Source organism: Notamacropus eugenii, chromosome 4, assembly GCF_028372415.1.
Source record: "Notamacropus eugenii isolate mMacEug1 chromosome 4, mMacEug1.pri_v2, whole genome shotgun sequence".
Lineage (NCBI taxonomy): Eukaryota > Metazoa > Chordata > Mammalia > Diprotodontia > Macropodidae > Notamacropus > Notamacropus eugenii.
Window position 1 is genome coordinate 7229120 of NC_092875.1, and position 21903 is coordinate 7251022.

The 21903-nt window shown below is 40.9% G+C and overlaps 1 pseudogene and 1 gene segment (V, D, J or C); both read left to right on the forward strand.

Annotated features, from left to right (window-relative positions):
* The first annotated feature begins 210 nt into the window (after positions 1-210).
* LOC140498878 (histamine N-methyltransferase pseudogene) lies at positions 211-3792 on the forward strand (annotated as a pseudogene).
* A 7877-nt stretch (positions 3793-11669) lies between these two features.
* LOC140498879 (immunoglobulin lambda variable 3-25-like) lies at positions 11670-12272 on the forward strand. The segment is given in 2 exon segments: positions 11670-11777; positions 11941-12272. Coding segments are annotated over 2 exon segments (363 nt in total).
* The last annotated feature ends 9631 nt before the right edge of the window (positions 12273-21903 follow it).

The following is a 21903-nucleotide window of genomic DNA, read 5'->3' on the forward strand; positions in this document are numbered from 1 at the left end:
AGAAAAACATGAGAAAGTGAGGGTGGAAAAACCCATACTCTTATCATCTCTTCTATTCCAGGATCAGTGAGGTGAGAGATATGGAAATACTTTCCCTTATGTTTCTTTTCTCCCACTGCACTTCAGTTCTCTTGTGCTCCAGTGTCCCCTGAAACTTTCAGAGCTTTGAGAAACTTCCCTTTCCCTTCTACCTTTCTCAGAAAACCAAACATGGTGTCTTCCATGAGGAACTTGTTTTCTGATCATAACAGACACATTGAGGCTTTTTGCCGGTTTCTGGCTAATTCCATGGAGCACCAGGGCATGCAGAACTTCATTGAGGAGAAACTTCCAGGCGTTATAGCAAAGGATGAGAGAAACAAAACCAGAAATTACCATTCTAAGCATAGGTGGTGGAGCAGGGAAAATTGACCTTCAAATTCTCAAGTTCAAGCTCACTACTCAGGAAGTCACATCAACAATGAAGCAGTTGAAGCAAATGCTGAACAAATGCAAAGAGCATGTAGCCACAGCATCAAACCTCAAGAACATAAAGTTTGCTTGGCATCAGGAGGCATCATTTGAATATCAAAACAGAATGACAGAGAAAAAAGAGCTTTGAAATGGAACTTTATTCACATGATTGAGATGCTGTATTATATAAAAAATATCCCAGCTACTCTGAAATTTTTCCACAGTCTCCTGGATACCAAGGGCAAGATACTTATTATTCTTGTGTCAGGAACCCGTGGTTGGGACAAACTGTGGAAAAAGTATGGATCCCACTTACCCTCACATGATCCCTGCCTCTATGTGACATCCTCCAATATCACTCAAACTCTGGAAACTTTGGAAATTCAATGTCAGTGCTTTGACCTTCTGTCCCCAATGAATATATCAGATTGATTTGTTGTAAGTAATGAAAATGGAGAGTTACTTCTGGACTTTTTAACAGAAACCTGTCACTTCAGCAAAATTGCTCCACTTGATCTGAAAGCTGAGATTATTGAAGACCTTCAAAGGCCAAGATTCAGTATGTGTGTCTTCATCCTTCGTTGATGAAGAAGACTCTGCCATCAGAGAAATGATGACATGACTTGCACTTGACTTTGTTTTGAATGAGAGACGGCTGTGCAGGACGTCAGCCTCACTTCTCCACAGCCATCTGAATTCAGTGACCAGACATTCATCACAATGACTGGAGATGACCCAGGATGAGGCACTTGGGGTTAAGTGACTTACCCAAGGTCATACACTTAGTGTGTGTCAAGTGTCTGAGGTGAGATTTGAACTCAGTTCCTCCTGACTCCTGCACCATTTAGCCTGCACAGCCCTCCCTCACGAAAACAAAGTCAAGTTTGCGAATCATGTCATTATACAGAGTGTGAGAAATAGAGAAAGGAGTTCTGTTTCCATGGAGTCAAAACTATCAGTGATGAGAGTTGATCAGTTGTGACCTAGCAGTCAGATAAAGAAGGTCAGAAACTCATACAAGACAGCTTATGTGTTCACAAAGGTCATTAGTCCCTAAGGTTACTGAATAAAAACTGCAGGTGGCCCTTACCAATCAGAAAACAGATACAGGCTTTCAGAAAAAGCCAAGGAGGCAGAACTTATTCAGCTTAAACCAGCAGAAGTTACTGGCAGGACCTGGGGGAACTCACCAATGTGGGGAAGGGACAGCATGACTGGGGAGGGATGGCCCATGGGGAGAAGGCCCCAGGGCATAGGGAAGGTCCAGAAGGAGAAAACAGTTCAGTTACAGTGACAAGGTACTGGCTTGTCAGACACAGGCCTAGGGATGAATGAACATGACTCCCAGAATGTCAGAGGAGGAAATGACCTCAGGGGTCCTAATGACCTTCTCTTGCCAGAAGAATGATCTGCACTGGCTGCCCCAAGAGCCCACAGGGTCAGTCAGTCACCACCTGAGGCCCCTCCTTCAGGTGTCCAGAACAGGAGCAGATTTGCATGTGGGGGCCTCCTCCCTGCAGGGCCTGGGCTGGTCTTAAGGGAGCCCCAGGAGAGCTGAACCCCAGCAGGGAAGCCTGAGGACACAGAGCTCTGGGAGGAAGCTCTACCATGAAGTGGATCTTTCTACTGTTCTCCCTCCTGACTGTCTGTACAGGTGAGGCTGCTCAGGGACTCCTCCCTGTTGTTCAGGACACACAATGTCTCAGGCCAGACGTAATCCTGCCCTGATTTCATTTTGAAGCTTCTTGAGGGGTCAGCATCCCCTTGGTGGAGAGAGGCCCCTGCCTCTGACTAATCTCTCTTTTCCTTCCCTTGCAGGTTCTGGGGCCTCTTATGTGCTAACTCAGCCACCTTCCTTGTCCAAGAGCCTGGGAGAAATGGCCTCCATCTCCTGTACTGGGGATGGAATTAGTAGCTACTATGTACACTGGTACCAGTAGAAACCTGGCCAGGCCCCTAAACTGGTGATTTGTGATAATAACAGCAGACCCTCAGGGATCCCTGACAGATTCTCTGGCTCCGAGTCAGGGAACACAGCCACCCTGAGCATCTCTGGGCTCCAGGCTGAGGACGAGGCTGATTATTACTGTCTGCAGTGGGATGATGATACTGATTCTCACAGTGACATAGACTGAGGGGGAAGTGAGACGAAAACCCTGCCAGGGCCGCTACCCCTGTGCCTTCCCTTCTGGGCTCCAGAGTGATGGCTGGTGAACACCAGACAGAACCAACTGGTCCCTCAGATCCCTTCCTCCTCTTCTTCCTCCCTGCTTTTCTGCCTGGGGGTGGAGCACTCCTCTTCCCTCCCCCATCTTTCCCCAAGGAGGCATGCAATTTTTTATGGGCTCTACAAAAACATTCTTATTGAACACATTTTCTCATTAGTCATGTTGCATAGAAGAATTAAAACAAATGGGAGAAACCATGAGGAGAAAAAAACAACACAAAGCATTACAGCAGAAAAGATCATCTGCTTCATTTTGCATTTTGATTCCAGAGTTCTTTTTCTGGATATGGATGGTATTTTCCTTCAAGCGATCTTTGGGAATGTTTTCTGTGAAGGGCCAAGTTTATCACAAACCGTCCTCTCTCACTGTGGCTGTTACTGTTACACTGTTTCAATGTTACAATGTTACAATGTTCCGCTGCTTCTGCTCCTTTCACTCAGCATCAGTTCTTTTAAGTCCTTTCAGGCCTCTCTGAAGTCTTCCTGCTCATTATTTCTTACAGCACAATACTATTCTATTACATTCACATATCACAACTTCTTCACCCATTCCCCAGTTCTTGGGCTTGTCCTAGATCTCTAATTCTTGACCACTACAGAAAGAGCTGCTTTAAATATTTTTGTACCTGGAGGTCCTCTTCCCATTTTTATGACCTCTTTGGGATACAGTCTTAGAAATATTTCCAGGTCACTTTATAGCCCCTTGGGCATAGCTCCAAACTGCTCTCCACATCCAGATGGATCAGCTCACAGGTACACCAACAATGGATTACTGTTCCAACTCTCCCACATCTTCTCCAACGTTTATCATCTCCTGGTTGTGTCATTTTAGCCAATCTGATTGGTATGATGTGCTACCTCAGAATTGTTTTGATTTGCATCTCTCTAATCAATAGTGATTTAGAGCATTTTTTCATGTGATTATAGATACCATTAATTTTTTTCCTCTGAAAACTGCCTGTTCATATCCTTTAACCAGTTATCAATTCAGGAATGACTTCTATTCTTGTAAATTTGACTCAGTGCTCTACAGATTTCAGATATGAGAGACACTAGTAAAAATTCTTTCCCAGGTTTCTGCTTCCCTCCTAATTTTGGATGCATTGGCTTTATTGGTGCAAAAACTTTTCAATTTAATGTAATCAAAGTTATCCATTTTGAATTTCAGAATGTTCTCTGTCTCTTGATTGGTTATAAATTCCTCCATTTTCCATTAATTTGACAAATAATGCTTTCCCATTTGCATGTAGTATTAGCATTTACACCTACTCTGTGTAGCTATTTGGACTTAACGCGGGTATACTGTGTGAGACATTGTTCTATGCCCTGTTTCTGCCATCCTATTTTGTAGTTTTTCCAGGAGCTTTTGACAAACAGTGAGTTCTCATTTGAGAAACTGGGGTCCTTGCATTTATCAAATAGTAGACGGCTCTTGTCATTGACTACTGTGTCTTGTGTACCTAACCTATTCCACTGATCTACCCATCTATTTCTTAGCTGGTACCAAATAGTTTTGATGATTGCTAATTTATAATACAATTTGCAATCTAGTGTGACTACACCACCTTCTCTAGCATTTCTTTTCATTAATCCCCTCATTATTCAGGACCATTAATTCTTACAGATGAATCTTGATATTATATTTTATAGCTTGTGAAAAAAATTTTTTTGTGTTTTTGATAGTCATAGAACTGAATGAGTAAATCAATTTAGGTAGAATTTTCATTTTTATTTTATTTACTTGGCATACCTACAAGCAAGTGATGTTTTTCCAGCTATTTAGATCTGCCTTTATTTGTAGGGAAACTGTTTTGTAGTTGTGCTCATATACTCCTTGGGCTTGTTTTGGCAGGTAGACTGCCAGATATTTTATGGTGTCTGCCATAACTTTAAATGGCATTTCTCTTTCTATGTCCTTCTGCTGGGTTTTGTTAGTAATATACAGAAATGAAGATGATTTACGTGGGTTCATTTTGCATCCTGGAAGTTTGCTAAAGTTGTTTATTATTTCCTCTGAAAATGGATGTTTTCCTCTTGGCTATTTCTGAGTCTGATTATAAGGTGGAGATGGTATCTAAATAGTTCCTTGCTTTTCATCCACATGGCATGTTTCAATAATCAAAAAAGATAGTTTAAGATACAAGCACAATGCAAAGCACAATTGTACTTTTTAATTAATTGGGTAAATGAGTATTCTGGTATCATCTTGTGAAAGATAAAATCCCTGAAATAGAACTTTCTTTCTGAATGTAATGGGAATGATTAGGTAAGCAAAGAAAACCAAAGTATAAATGTTATGTTGAATCATTGTTCCATAGAACAAGATTGGGAGTCAGAGTTAGTTGTAACTGTATGGAATTGTTGAGGTTAGGGGTACTTGGGAACCCAAAACAACATGCTGAGTCCTACTCAAATGAATTCACCCCAAGCCTTCTTTCAACCAAAGAAGGTAAAAGTTTGTGGAGATTTCTCAATATTGGGTGGATTTTTAGGGGATCTGAGCATTTGCAATGCTAAAACAAGATGTAACTTTCTCACAGATGGATTCTGGGGAAGGAGGCTGGGGTAGCCCCAGGTAGTCTGGAGGTTCCGGGAATGGTCTTGAAGAGAGTGTCCAGTAACCTGGAATTCGGATTCATACAATTAAGAGTGGGAAGTAGAACAGAGATTTGGGCATGGTGATAGAGAAAAATTCATGGGCATCAGGAGAGTCAGTTCACGTGGGGAAAACCAAGAATTTTTTAAGATGACATTTTGCAGGGACCTTTTAGACAATGGGACTAAAACTCCATTGGAGTAAGGGACAAAGGTCCTAACTTGGAATAAAGTCTTTACATGTTACAGAGAGCAACTGGGTAAATACAATTGACTGAACCAAGTTACTGAGACTAAATCAGAGACGCTTTTAGTTTGAGGAAAAAATTTCAGTCTAAATTTCTTAGAGGCAGGTAACCTCTGGTAATATTTTGCATTAATGGAGAAGTTAGATGTTCGCTTTGATTTGAATTCATTCCATGAACATAAGCTGAAAATAGTGTTTGAACTTATATGTGCAGCTCTTCTTTCAGATTGAGAAGGATTAGAAAGGGATAGAGTAGTCTGGGAAATAGGTGTAAATCTAACAGAGCAGTAACTTAGGGTTTTGGTGGTACATTTGATTTTTTGACTCAACGCATCACAGCTGCTTGCTGTATAATCCCTTGTGCTGTTTTAGAAAGTAATGAGGGAAGAACTGACTCCAGTTCAGCCTGTTGGTAAAGATGGTTGTTTTTGTTTCCTTCTGGCAACCAGCAATCATTGCCCTGCTGGTAATATTTGGAGTTATTATTGAAAAGCATACCTGGGCATGGCAGACAGTCTAAGCTGTGGCTCTAGGTCTACAAGATTTCTTCACCTGTGTTGAGATGTTCTTTGCTGCTTTGCTCATCACTGCAGTTTTTCCTACAAACCCTATGTGAAGGAGGCAGAAGAAGGCTCATGCTTCAATTCTTTTCTTGCAACGTGGGACATTTCAGATATTACCGATGATATATCTGAACAAGTAAGAAATGTTGGAAGGACAGTCCTGGATCATCGTAGTAAAATGTTTTTTCCTAATGAGGAAGAACAAAGTGAAAATACAAGTTTATTATCATCATCTCAAGACCAGATTTCTGTTGCTTCTTCTCTGCCATCTTCACCCTTGGGTCACTACCAAGGGTTTGGACACACTGTGACACCACAGACTACACCTACTTGTTCCAAGACGCCTGACAAAATTTATAATGCTGTCACAGGCAAAAATGATGACTCTTCAGCTAAGTATAAATCTCTGCCCTCCTGAACATTCAGAGGAAGATTTCTCCTGTCCTGCCATGTTACTTCATAAGCTGATATCCCATCACTTATTGATTTTGTGCTTCGGACAACACTAAACTGATGGAAAATTCCAGCACAGAGATGGTTGGTTAAATCCAGGGTGTGTATAAAGGTAGAGAGTTGAATTTAAAACTGAATTAAGCACATTTTACGTCTCAAATAATCAGTCTAAATTTCCTAAGACTTGATTCATTTCTCAATGTCAGAATACCACCTACTTAAACTTGACCAAGAAAAGAAAATGACTGCAACTATTAATGATGTAAAAATCCTCTGTCAGATAGATGGATATGAAAATCAATGTTTTCTACCCTTGCTGAATGGAATAGAAAATGCTGCTGAATTAATCTGAAGAGTGGACTTTATAAACAATTAAGTAAATGAATTAGTGGAACTTGATCATAATTAAAGTTAATGGTTACTTATGTAGGTTATGCTTACATAACATTTAAATGCTAGTTTTTCCATTTAATAAAAGAAGCAACTTCCTCCCAAAAAAAGAAAAAAGGCAACACAGCACATTTAACTGAGAAATATGACCAATGATGACTTTAAATGACTTTATCCTGAATGACATCATCATTATGATAGAATATAAATAAAGACATTATGGCGGCCAGGCAGTACTTTCTTTTAAAAGCAAAAATGAAGCTAAAGTATATTTTTCAAATTTGTCTTTATGATTTCCTAGCATATATCAGACAATAAGGCAGAGAAGCATAGTTAAGAGGGAAAGGCTTAGATTCAGGGAGACCTCCCTCAGACACACACTGACTTGGCTGCCCTGTGCAAAAAATACCTTAGTCTCTCACTTCCCCAGCCCAAATGATTCCTTTCCTCTCCCATCTTTCCCTCCTCTCCCCTCCCCTCTGAAAGATATAATTGGAACCCTAACCCTAACCCTCCAGTTTTAACCCTAAATGTTCTCCATCTTCACAGCTAATAGCAATTAGTCTTTTCCTATTATTAGGAAACATTAGAGTTGAGAATTTAGAGTCTGTTGGAGAAAACAGGATCTAGTCTTACCTCCTCCTTGTCCCCATCCAATGGAGGACCACTTTCTATAGTACACCTGATGAATGATCCTCCAGACTGTACTTCCAGTATTTGTAACCTGGGGTTCAGAAACTTATTTTTGTTAATCTTTTAATAAACACATTTCAGTACAATTTTTCTTCTATTCAAAAACGGAAAAAGAAACTTTCAGAGCTTCTCCAAGCCAATTTCCTTCCCTAGCCATTGAAGGTTTGGTCCTTCAGCTTGCTCCCATTTCACAGGTATGTTGTCCAAACAAAAGCTTTTACTCATACTGTGAACCATTGCATGGAAGCTGCATATAGAGTTATGAACCAAGAGGTGGATGTTCCCAGCACAGGGCTCCCAATGGCCAAGACCACTGGAGAAGATCGGGCCAAGAGAGTGAAGGAGAGGAAATTACTTAGAGGTGTTGTCATTTATCCAGGACTGAATTCTGGGTCTTTCTTGTGTAACTATGTTCCTCTTGTCATTCTCTGAGAAAAGAAACTTCTGTGTATTCTGGTTCAGCTACCCCACTCTGGGGGTTGGGAGGATTTTATCCCATCTGTACCTGTTAAGGTGGCTGGAATACCTCAACACCTAATCCGCAGGCAGCCTACAAAGCCTGGGAATTTAAGAGCTAACATGAATTGAAGCATTCATCAATTAACAAAAGCATTCCTCAAAACTGGAGAGAGGTGGTGCTTTCATGGCTACTGAGGGTTCTGCCCACATCCTCAGAAGTTCCTAGTAAGCAAAGCTCACCTTCTGATGCTGGCCAGTCCTAGGTGGGTTTGGGGCCACTCTTGGACCCAGGTTGAGAAAAGGAGCTCCTCCTTGGGTTCTGGAATCTTTGGCACATAGGCCAGCTCCTTGACCCATCTTTCTCAGCAGGTGCCATGCCCCTGTTCATAAGTGAGGCTGGGCTCAGAGAATTGTCTCTGTTGATTCTCCTGGCCAATGTGGTTCAGAAGAGGTGGGGGCAGCAGTAGGATATGGAAGGAGGGTGCCCTCCCTATCCTTCTCAGAATCTCTCCCCATTTAGTTGGGTCCAAGCGTAGCTGTTGTCCACAAAGGCAGTGTTTCCCATGCAAACTCTTTGGATGCAGATAGGCTCTCTCCCTATTCACGACAGATGTCTACTGCAGGCCAGAAGGGGAAGTACTTTCCCTCTAAGGTCTTTTTGGAGCATTTCTGAGTTTGAAGGAAGAAAATTATCTGGTTTGTTCTTTCAATGGATTCACTTCTGTTGTTTTTTTTTTTTCTTCCAGCAAACAAAACCATGCTTCACGATTTCCTTTCTTTTGGAGCACATTTTTCAGGTGGTGTTTCAAGGATACCGCACTGCTATATGTTCAGTTTAGGGGAGAAGGGAGAGGGAAGAAACAAAGTACCTTGAGGGAGGATGGAGTTCTGGGTTCAACATACGTGCTAGTAGTCCTGGACAATTTCTGGAAATCAGTTCTCAAATCTCTGGCTTTGCTCTTGACTTTCAGTACAGAAGTTGCATGGGTGCTTAACCATGTTAAAATGGTTCTTTTTCTTGTGGGTGGTAATGATTTATCCTCAAGGTGAGGACTGCAGAATTTCACTATAATATTCCTGTACTTTGTCCTCATAATATCTCTTTTAGATGATAATAGGATTTTTTTTCTATTTCTACTTTTCTCTCTTGTTCTAATCCTTCAGGAAAATTTTCTTTATTTCTTGTTTTATGTGTTAGGATTTTTTTTGATCATTACTTTCAGGTAGTCTGGTTGTTCTTATGTATTACCTTCTTGATCTGCTCTCCAGATCAGGTGTTTTTCTTATGAGATGTTTCACCTTATCTTCTATTTTTTCCTTCTTTATATTTTGTTTTATTATTTCTTGATCTCTTATAACTTCATTAGCTTCTTCTTGCCTAATTCTAATTTTCAAAGAGTTGGTTTTCTTCCTTAAGATTCTGGATATTTTTTCTAATTGGTTGACTTTCTTTTCATAATCTTGATTTTTTATTGTTCTTATTGTTTAGTTTCAGATTTTTCCTCAATCTCTCTCATTTGATTTTTAAAGTCATTTTAAGATTCTTCTATGCATTCTTTTAGGGCAGGTGACTCTTTAGGGTAGAAGATTATTTCTTTAGTATCCTCTTTGAAGACAAACCCTCGTCTTCTCTATTCCCATAATAATTCTCTGTAGTTGGGTTCTTTCTCCTTTGCCTGTTGATTATTTTTTTATTTGTAGCATCTTAGGTTTTGTAATCACCTCTAGTCCTGGAGCATGAAGGGTGCTGCTTCTGGAGTGACATCCTCCTTCAGTTCTCCCCTCTAGCTTGGAATGGAAACCAAGGACTCCATCCTCCTGTTATAGTGCCAGCAGGTAGGAGAGTCCCAGCCGCAGCGCTTCTGCATTCTCCTGGTGTATGCTTGTTCCTTCTCATACCCAACCATGTCTCCACACCAAAGCAGGGTCTAACATTCCTTCTCAGCAGAGGTTCCCTGGATCTCCTCTGGCACAGACACCCAACTCCTGTCACTGTCCCTGGAGTAAACGTTCCTGGGATGGGGCCTGAGGCAGCCTTCCAACTCAGTTAACCCCAGGGCTTCCTGCTTGCCGTTTAAGCAGACCTAGGTTTCAGGTGTTTACTCTTCACAGGGACATTTCTTCAGATCTTCTGTGACTGTCCCAGGAAGATCACACTTCTATCCCTACGATGGTTTCTTTTTACTACTCTATTTTCTCCCCAAAATACTATTATCATCTTGTTTGTGGAGGAAATCTGGAGAGGCTGGACATTACTGTCCTATCCCACCATATTCCTAGAGAGCTGCAGCATCTTGCGAATTATTTTCTTTTTTATTTAAAGCAGGCTTACATTGATACGACTGTTGATAATTTGGATTTCTTCCTCTGCAAACTGTCTATTTGTATATGAGGACAATTTATTTTCTATTAAATAATGTTTCATATTCTACTACCTTGGAATCCATGCCTTGTGTCTGGAAAATGAGATTCTAATCACATTTTTGACCACCATGAAGAGTTTCTCTAAACAATGTACATAAGGGTCATTTTCCTTCTTCCACTGTACTAACAGTTGGAAAGATAAATTTAAGAGAAATAAAGGATTGTCCCTTGTTTTAAGGACCTTCTGCTCAAAGGGGGAAGGCAGTTAAAATCAAAGACCTTCCTCCCAACCTTCCCTGGGGCTGCCATTGGTCCTGAGGCCAGCAGAGGGAGACATTGGAATGAGTTTGGGGCTGAGCTGGGCTGGAAATGCCTCCCTGGGGCTCTTAGCCCCTGAACTCCTGGTCTCCTGCCCTGGGGGAGGCTCAGCTGATGGTGCCGTCCCAGTCCCTTCCCCTGAACTGGGGGCACATGCAGAGCTGCCCCTCCCAATGCCCCTACTTTTTAAGGGACACCCCAGAGTCTCCTTAGACCCCTGAATCTGAACAACATCCTCATGTACTAAAAATGTGCAAACCAGTCCAAGTCACTGTTTAACACTTACCCTGCATGTGGACACATGAAAGCCACCTAGCAGCCACAGAGGTTAACTGATATAAGAAGTAGGCAATCTGCAGGGGCCAGGTCCTCAGGCCTGAGTTAAGACTCCCAAAACCTGTCCTCTTCTTTCATCAATATACAGAGTGAAAGGGTTTTTCTAGATGGGGTAGAGCTAATGCTGGAGGGGTGGTCAATTTGGTTTTCAGTTTCAAAAGTTTTAGCCTGGTTGGGGCCCCACTCTATGGGGAGTGAGTCAGGGCCGTGAAAAGCAATTAATGCTTGTTATCCATCCTAGGTCTCTGGCTTAATTGTATATAGATGGCTATGCTGGAACATTTAAAGTCTTGGTGGGAAACAACTGCTGGGGTATCATGATTACTTCACCCAGCAATTCCCAGATCCCCCAAAAATTGACTCAACTGTCTGCCACACTTCCAGAGCCTGTACGCCATCAGAAGGACTTCCTAAGGCCGTCTCAGGCTCAAAATATGTCCTAGGTTTGGAGTCTAGGGTCTGGGTGGTCTCTCCAACTCCTGAGGCCCCTCCCTCAGGTGTCCAGAACAGGAGTAGATTTGCATGTGGAGGCCTCCTCCCTGCACGGCCTGGGCTGGTCTTAAGACAGCCCTGGGGGAGCCCAGTCCCAGCTGGGGAGTCTCAGGACACCAAGCTCTGGGAGAAACCTTTACCATGGCTTGGATCTCTCTGCTGTTCTCACTCCTGACTGTCTACGCAGGTGAGGCTACCCCGGGACTTCTCCCTTTGACTCAGGCCCTACAGTGTCTCACACCAGGTCTAGGCCTGGCCTGAGGTCATGCTGAGGTTGTGGAAAGGGTCAGCATTCCTTTGGGGAGACAGGGCCCTGCCTCTGACCAATCTCTTCTTTCCTTCTCTTGCAGGTTCTGGGTCCTCCATTGTCCTGACTCAGCCACATTCCTTGTCCAAAAGCCTGAGAGAGACGGCCTCCATCTCCTGCACTGGGGATGGAATTAGTAGATACTCTGTACACTGGTACCAGCAGAAACCTGGCCAGGCCCCTAAGCTGGTGATTTATAATACCAACAGCAGGCCCTCAGGAATCCCTGACAGATTCTCTGGCTCCAAATCAGGGAACACAGCCACCTTGAGCATCTCTGGGCTCCAGGCTGAGGATGAGGCTGATTATTACTGTCAGGTGGGGGATTATAGTACTGGTGCTCACAGTGACACAGACTGAGGGGGAAGTGAGACAAAAACCCTGCCAGGGCTGCTCCCCCTATGCCTTCCCTTCTGGGGTCCAGAGCAATGGCTGGTGAACACCAGACAGAACCACCTGGTCCCACAGATCCCTTCCTCCTCTTTTCCCTCCCTGCTTTTCTGCCAGGGGGTGGAGCACTCCTCTTCCCTCCCCCATCTCTCCCCAAGAAGGCATGCAATTTTTGATTGGCTCTACAGAAACATTCTTATTTTCCCGTTAGTCATGTTGCTTACAAGAATTAAAACAATTGGGAGAAACTATGATGAGAAAAAAACAACACAAAGCATTACAGCAAAAAGATCATCTGCTTCATTTTGCATTTTGATTCCAGAGTTCTTTTTCTGGATGTGGATGGTATTTTGCTTCAAGCGATCTTTGGGAATGTTTTCTGTGAAGGGCCAAGTTTATCAGAAACAGTCCTCTCACACTGTGGCTGTTACTGTTACAATGTTACAATGTTATAATGTTACAATGTTCCCCTGCTTCTGCTCATTTCACTCAGTATCAGTTCATATAAGTCGTTTCAGGCCTCTCTGAAGTCTTCCTCCTCATTATTTCTGATAGCACAATAGTATTCTATTACATTCATATACCACAACTTGTTCAGCCATTCCCCAGTTGTTGGGCATCCCTTAGATTTCTAATTCTTGGCCACCACAGAAAGAGCTGCTTTAAATATTTTTGTACATGGAGGTCCTTTTCCCATTTTTATGACCTCTTTGGGATACGGTTCTAGAAATATAGCTGGGTCACTTTTTAGCCTTTTGGGCATAGCTCCAGATTGCTCTCCACATCCAGCTGGATCAGCTCACAGCTACACCAACAATGAATTAGTGTTCCAACTCTACCATATCTTCTCCAACATTTATCATCTCCTGGTTGTGTCATTTTAGCAAATCTGATAGGTATGATGTGGTACCTCAGAGCTGTTTTGATTTGCATCTCTCTAATCAATAGTGATTTAGAGCATTTTTTCATGTGGTTATAGGTAGCATTAATTTTTTTCCTCTGAAAACTGCCTGTTCATATCATTTAACCAGTTATCAATTCAGGAATGACTTCTATTCTTGTAAATTTGACTCAGTGCTCTACAGATTTGAGATATGAGACTTTTATCAGAGACACTAGTAAAAATTCTTTCCCAGGTTCCTGCTTCCCTCCTAATTTTGGATGTATTGGCTTTATTTGTGCAAAACCTTTTCAGTTTAATGTAATCCAAGTTATCCATTTTGCATTTCACAATGTTCCCTGTCTCTTGATTGGTTATAAATTCCTCCATTTTCCATATTTTGACAAAGAAACTATTCCTTGCTCCCCCATTTGTATATAGTATCAGCATTTACACCCACTTTTTATACCTATTTGGACTTTATGCAGGTATACAGTGTCAGACATTGTTCGATGCCCTGTTTCTGCCACCCTATTTTCTAGTTTTCTCAGGAGCTTTTGACAAACACTGAGTTCTCGTCTCAGACACTGGGGTCCACGGGTTTATCAAATAGTAGACTGCTCTTGTCACTGACTACTGTGTCTTGTGTACCTAACCTATTCCACTGATCTATCCCTCTATTTCTTAGCTGGTACCAAATGGTTTTGGTGATTGCTACTTTATAATACAATTTGAAATCTAGTGTGACTAGACTACCTTCCCTACTATTTCTTTTCATTAATTCCCTTGATATTCTAGACCATTAATTCTTCCAGATGAATTTTGATATTGTATTTTCTACCTCATGAAAATAATTTTTTGTGTTTTTGATTGTCATTGGACTGAATAAGTACATCAATTCAGGTAAAATTTTCATTTTTATTTTATTAACTTGGCATACCCATAAGCAACTGATGTTTTTTCAGCTATTTAGATCTGACTTTATTTGTGGGAAAGTGTTCTGTCGTTCTGCTCATATACTCCTTGGTCTTGTTTTGGCAGATAGACTGCCAGATATTTTATAGTGTCTACCATAACTTTAAATGGCATTTCTCTTTCTATGTCTTTCTGTTGGGTTTTGTTAGTAATATATAGAAATGCAGATGATTTACGTAGGTTCATTTTACATACTGGAACTTAGCTAAAGTTGTTTATTATTTCCTCTGAAATGCGATGTTTTCCCATTGGCTATTTCTGAGTCTGATTATAAGGTGGAGATGATATCCGATTAGGTCCTTGCTTTTCATCTACATGGCACGTTTCTATAATCCAAGCAGATACTGTTAGATGAAAGCACAATGCAAGTAGTGGAATTTTGTTGTTTTCAATTAATGGGGTAAATGAGTATTGTGGTATCACCTTGTGAAAGACAAAATCCCTGAAACAGAACTTTATTTCTGAATGTAATGGGAATGATTAGGTAAGGAAAGAAAACCACGGTATAAATGTGAGGTTGAATCATTATTCCATAGAACAAGATTGGGAATTAGAGTTAACTGTAATTGTATGGAATTGTTGAGGTTAGGGGTACTTGGGAACCCAAAATAACATGCTGAATCCCACTCAAATGAATTCACCCCAAGCCTTCTTTCAACCACAGAAGCTAATACCTTCTTGAGATTTCTCAATATTAGGTGGATTTTTAGGGGATCTGAGCATTTGCAATGCTAAAAGAAGATGTACCTTTCTTATAGATGGACTCTGGGGAAGGAGGCTGTGTGGTCCCAGGCAGTCTGGAGGTTCTAGGAATGGTCTTGATGAGAGTGGCCAGTAACCTGGGATTCAGAATGATAGGACTAAGAGTGGGGAGTAGAACACAGATTTGGGCATAGTAATAGAGAAAAGCTCATGGGCATCAGGAGAGCCAGTTCACGAGGGGAAAACCAAGAATTTTTTAGGATGAGATTTTCCAGGGACCTTTTAGACAAATGGGACTAAAACTCCTTAGGATTAAGGGACAAAAGTCCCAACTTGGAATAAAGTCTTTACATGTTACAAAGAGCAATTGGGTAAATACAATTGACTGAATCAAGTTACTGAGACGAAATCAGAGACGCTTTTAGTTTGAGGAAAAAATTTCGGTCTAAATTTCTTAGAGGCAGGTAACCTCTGGTAATATTTTGCATTAATGAAGAAGTTAGATATTTGTTTTGATTTGAATTCATTCCATGAACGTAAGCTGAAATTACTGTTTGAACTTCTATGTCCAGCTCTTCTTTCAGTCTGAGCAGGATTAGAAAGGGATAGGGTAGTTTGGAAAACAGGTGTAAATGTATTAGAGCAATAACTTAGGGTTTTGATGGTAAATTTGATTTTGTGATTGTTATTTAATCAGGAACTAGAACATGTGTAGAAAGGCATGTAAGCTACTTAAGACTTGCTTCAAAAGAAGTTCCTTAGCCAATGTGAAATTGTAGTCATGTCTGAAACTGATTATTGGAGCTTGCTATTTTATGATTTTATGGGACTGTTAACTGACTGTTCTGCTGAGTCTACCTCCAGGTATGGACAGGAAGAAAAGCAGTCTGAGACACTGATTCATGATGCCAGTAAGCCTGTGAGATGCTGTTATGAACTGCAAACATGTGATCTCATGGGAAAGTTAGGAAAACTTCTGTTCAGCCTAGGCTGCAGTAGGATTCTCCTGACCTAATTTCCCCATTGATACCTGACAGACTTTAAGCCTGGCTGAATACCAAATGACAATCTACTCCTTCCTGGAACTGACATGAAGTTAAGGGGATGCTGTTTTCCTGAAATGTCCCTACTCAGTGGTAAATTCCTAAAGTCAAAAGTTTTGTAAAATTAATACCAGATTGATTAAATAATAGATTGTTGGTAGGGGAACATCTGAGGTTGAGTCTAAAATTAAGTTATTAGTTTTAGAATTTCAGACTTAACAAAAATAATTTAGGGCCTTTAATTCTTAATAATAGTATGGAAACAATTCAGGCAAGGGCTCATGAGGTTAGCATGCATAGTCATTCTTATTTTTGTCTCAGCTGGAAAATGTAAAAATAAAAATGCTTTTGGTCTATATTGCAAATGCTTTAAAAGAAGCATCATGTGACCAGGAGGTCGAATTGCTTTATGATGTGATATGTACTGTGTTAAAAATGATTATTTATTGTATTTATGTAAGTACTGGAGCCTGTTATTGAATGTTTGGTGAAATATCATCCTCCTGATGTGGGAAATGAACAGCGAATTAATGCAAATTAATGCAAAAACTGGGTTCTAATGTGAATTTCTTAAACAACACAATTGGCTAAAGTTTCAATTTTGATTATGCATGAGTGATAAGTGTATAAAACTTAGGGATGGTCATCTAAAATTGTATCAAGGTCAGTTTTGTAGAAGCATGGACACCTGAATTTCAACAAAAAGATGAAGGAAAGAAGATGCAGAGATGCTGTGCTGAAGACGACTTAAAGGAGCATCCAGACCAGAAAACTGCATCAGATGATGCTCCTCCCCAGACTGTTGTATTAGATGGAACTTCTAAAAGGACAAGTCATTAATTTACCTGTTCCTTTTGAATCTCTGTATCTGTACTTATGAAAGAGGACTGACCCCTTGTAATTTGTGAGTGTCAGTCAACTTTGCTCCTTTCCCATATTTATATAAAGGAGAGATAGAAGAAGGGATGAATTCACAGGGGAAAGAATGGGAGGTGATGTTTATTGATTAGATTTACGTGTGAAAATGGACATTTTAATAAAGAAAAGAGGGGGATTTTGAGGGAGACAAGAAAGTTCTGTTTTCCACATTTCTAGGTGACAAAGGTTGTGACCTAACATAGACAGGATTGAAGTCAGAAACTAATGTGCAGTCCCAAGTTGCTGTGTGAAGAATGGCCTATCAGAGATGAGAACATGGAGTCACATGGAGCCAGGGGACAGTATTGTGGGAGACCCAAAGTTCAGAAAACAGTATAAAAACTCCATCTTTCTGCATGTGTTGTATTCGTCCTGTAACCTTGCTGGGGAGGATATGCGTCCATTCAGGGGGAATGGATGTAAAGATTAATAGAAGTTTTCCTGATTTCAGAACAGGTATTATTCTTTATTCAAGATGAGCATGTTTCTCACTGTGGGGGCTTGTTAGACGGGCTCACTTCTAACACTATTTATTCCTCTCTTCTTAGGAATTTTGTCTTTTCCCCAGTCCCCGAAGTCACTTAACTGTGAAATCTTGTCCAGCACCTCAGAGAGAGGGTGCTCTACTTCCCTAATTTTTAGTGCTTATTGAAAATCATTAAGTGTTTATAAATTAATGCTTACAAATAGGAGAACCTGTCTTCATATTATATTCCTAGGACAAACTGCAAAGGCGGTATCACAGTACCCATCTCCTTTTCTGATCCTTATGGCAATCATCATTAACTCCTCCTTTGACTTTCTTTTTCTTTATTTATTTTGTAAATTGAATTATTTTATTTGTTTTCAGTGCTCCACAATCACTTCCATGTGCCTTAGATTTTTTGTCACTCCCTCCCCCTTACTCTTCCCTCTTTCTCCACTCCCTCCCTGAGACAGTCTACAATCTTATCCAGGTCTGACATGTACCTTCCTATTAAATGCGTGTTGCATAGAAGAATTAAACTGAATGGGGGAAACCATCAAACAAGACAAAACATAACATAATACAAAAGAAAATGGTCTGTTTCTGTCTGAGATCCAATTCCATAGTTCTTTCTCTGAAGGTGGAAGGTGTTTCACCTCAAGAGTCCATTGAAAATTATTGAAGTCCATGCATATCAATGAAGTACCAAGTCTAGCAGAAAAATTCCTCGAACACTATGGTTGTTGCTGTGAACAAATTTCTCCTGGTGCTGCTGCTTTCACACAGCATCAGTTCATATAAGTCTTTCCAGGCTTCTCTGAAGTCTTCCTGCTCATCATTTCTCATAGCACAATAGTATTACATTACATTCATGTACCACAACTTGTTCAGGCGTTCCCCAATGGATGGGCATCCCCTTGACTTCCAGCTTTTGGACACCACAAAGATAGCTGCTATAAATGTTTTTGTACATGTGGCACCCTTTCCCATTTCTATGCTCTCTTTGGGATAGAGTCCCAGAAATGTATTGCTGGGTCAAAGGGTATGTCCATTTTTTGTAACCCTTTGGATGTAGTTACAAATCACTCTCCAGAATGGTTGGATCAGCTCACAGCTCCACAAACAATGTATCGGTATTCCAACTCTCCCACCTCTTCCTCAACACTTATCATCTTCCTGTTTTATCATGTTTTTCAATCTGATAGGAGTGATGTGACACCTCAGAGTTGTTTTGATTTGTATCTCCCTAATCAATAGTGATTTAGTGCATTTTTTCATATGATTATAGATAGTTTTAATTTTTTGCTCTGAAAATTCCCTGTTCATATTCTTTGACCATTTGTCAATTGGGGAATGACTTCTCCTTTAACTTTCTTATACAGTCCCCAGTTGAATGCCAGGGTCTGTCTCCCCTAGGCCACACGCAGTCAGTAGGATACTGGCTACTGCACCCTTCTGCAGCCAAAGGTAACAGATCAGTTGTATTTTTACCTCCTTCTGTATTGCAATCTGTAAAAGTTTTCTGTACAAAAGGATTCTCGCAGCTATAAATTTCAATCTGTCCGCACTATCTATAAATGCTCCTGTGGCCCCTTCATCACTGATACTCATCATCCAAGTTTTTAATGATTCTCCCATCCACTGGCAGAACTGATTCAAAATATCTGTGACCTCTTGCTGAGTTTAATCCTCAATTACTTCCCTAAACACTGTGTTACCTCCATGGTTCTCCTGTTTCTGCCTCTATTAGGCATGTTTCTGCCTGAGAAACTTCTCCTTCTAACATTATTTCACTTCCTTGCTCTGGCTTCCTTATCTCTTTGTGGCAACTACAATGGGTCTGTACAAAGGTCAGAATGTGCATTTCTTTTGTCAACCTTCAGCTTCTTCTGAGCTAAATGAACAGTGTTTTCTCCCATTTGAGACCCCCTTACCCGAGTCTGATCTTTTAAAGGAGAGTCTGAAGACTGAGAATTCCATGCAAAGTGGATAACTCTTTTTCCATCTGAATGCTTTCCTTCAGTAGCTCCTCTCTGTTTTTACACATAATACTATAACCTGTTAATAAAATTCATCCTCTCCTACTTACCCCTTCCACTCCTTCCCTAGGCTACTTGGAATTCCTTGCAAACACCTTTCCAAGTCTCCTGGTTCCCCCTCCTGTATCCTTGCTTCCCGGTTATCACAGGGTCCAATGCTTTTAACCCATGCTCTAGTGAGTGAAAAAATACATTCAGTCATCCCAACCTGGGATACTAGTTTCTTCCTCTACTTCTTTTCTGCCTCCAAATAGAGATTTTATACTCTGAGATCCTGTTCATGACAACAAATATATCACCAAGGCAATATTCACAGCGCTGGTGGTGACTAGGAATATGCTGGCACAGTTGTCAATCATAATGTATAAAGATACTCCATATATAAAGCAGAAGATAAATATTTATTTAGACACTAGGAAGCCAAATTCCAGAACCAGAAAGCAAAATCTGTAATGATGATCAAGAATTTACAAGAAGAACATAATCACCACTGGAAGCAAAGACATTCCCAAGCCTCCACCAACCCTGTGCCAAGACCTTCTCACCAGTAAACACTCAAAAGACAGAGTCTTGCCATGTCTGCCTGCCTACCTGTGTCCCCTCTTCTCTGCCTTCACCTTGTTCACTCACTTCTTCCCGGTTCTGCTCCAACTTTCCTGTTCCACTTGTTCAGCAAGCTCCTCCCACCACATGTGTCTCATGCCTCCAGGTGATTCAAACAGGTCATATGGGCCCATTAATGAATGACAAAGACCTTTCCATTTCAATTGCCATTACAGTCATGAGAGCAGTCAGAGCTAGGAAGGATGCAGGCGATCAGGTTTCTGGCTAGTGTAAGTGAGAGATTGCGATTGTGTTTAAGAGAGCCTGCTTGTGATTTGTTCAATGGACCTGGTGTTGGGAAGCCTAGCAGGGGGAGGCTTGGGAATGGTGTTGTTCTCTGCATTGTTATTGTGTATAGATTTTTGTCACTGTGATGAATTTGTCTTTCTGGTGTCTGAATAAATACTTTGGTTCTGCCTTCCATGTGGAGAGTCTGTGGTATTGCGCCATTCAGAATTGTGCCAGGGTATTCAGGGCTGAGGTGGGCTCTGTGAATGTCACATTGTACTTAGGTGATGTAGTGAATAAAGTAAGGGGCCTGGATCCAGGAAGATCCAGGTTCAAATCCTATCCCCAACATGTACATTTACCTCTCATGATAGCTGTGAAGATAAAATGATATGATGCTTATAAATATCTCTCAAAAAGAGTTCTTTCAGACAAAAAGGGCAAAATATCAGATAGACACAGACACAGAAGCAGCTCATTGAAGAAGGTCTCAATGAGAGAATAGCAACTTAATGTTTCTAATTTTTTTAAACACAAACTAAGCAAAGAAAAAGAAACAAATTTAAAAGCCAAAGTGAAAACAATAAAAAATGAGGAAAGTAAAAATAATTGTAATGTGCACAGCAGAATGTGGAAGAGGATTCGAAATATGCAGCAAGAAATTTCCATTTCAGGAAAGCCTGTATAATAAATGCTATGCACTGCACTGAGAGCTGTCCATCTTTTCTTTCTTCCCTTGTAATTTTTCTTGTGTTCTCAGCTGTGAGCTTTTTAATTTGTTCTTTTCACCCTCCCACCCCAGAAGGCATAATTAAATGCAGACAAGTATATATGTACATATACATAAACATACATACATATATGCTTATATATACACATACTACCACATACACAGAAAGATATACAAATACACATAAAGGCAGGCACCTGTGCACAGACATATACTTACACATACATATACTCAGATATCTGCCATCATACTCATGTATAAATGTTTGCATTCAGGTGCATCTATGTAAGACTATACTGTACTTATCTACCCTCTGTTTTTCTGAGGGTGAATAACATCTTCTTTCATAAATCTTAGTTTGTCCGTATTTTTCCAAGTCTGCAAATTCATCATTTTCTCCACCACAACAGTGTTCTCTGGGACTGGGAACTCTGGATTCTAAAGACATTTGCACTTTCCACTGTTGTTACTCCACTAACACACAAGCTTCTGTCCTCTCTCCTCTGATAATCCTAATCTGTATTGTCTAACTGGAAACCACAAACCACATCAATGAGATCTCCTGAAAATTCATTCAACTTCGTCCTTACCACTGGACTCCAATGTTGGTTGTTTTTTAGCCCTGAGAGTCTTTTTGAGTCATTCACCAGGCTCATTGGTTCCCAATATCTTTGTCAAAAAGGTGTTAAGATTCTTCACAGTGTTCTAGGAGGTGAAATCCTAGCTCATTTGAAGTCCTCCAGGAATCTCCAGCTGTCTCAGCCTTGAAAACCCAGGCTGCTGGATTTTCCTATGCTGTTATATTTTTTTTCCAGGGTAATATTACCTGGTGTTACACTCCCATAGGACATTGAAAATAACAGGAATGTACTTCCCTGAAGAAGCTGTACTTACCGGCCTCTGCCTGTAGAGGGCACGGTTGGATAAGATGCAGTTTCGCAACTGAGCCAGGAGCTTATGCCCCAGAGTCCCTTCAGCCTCTGCTCTGGTGGAAGCCAAAGACCAGCCCACAGGCACTCAGGAGAGATTGAG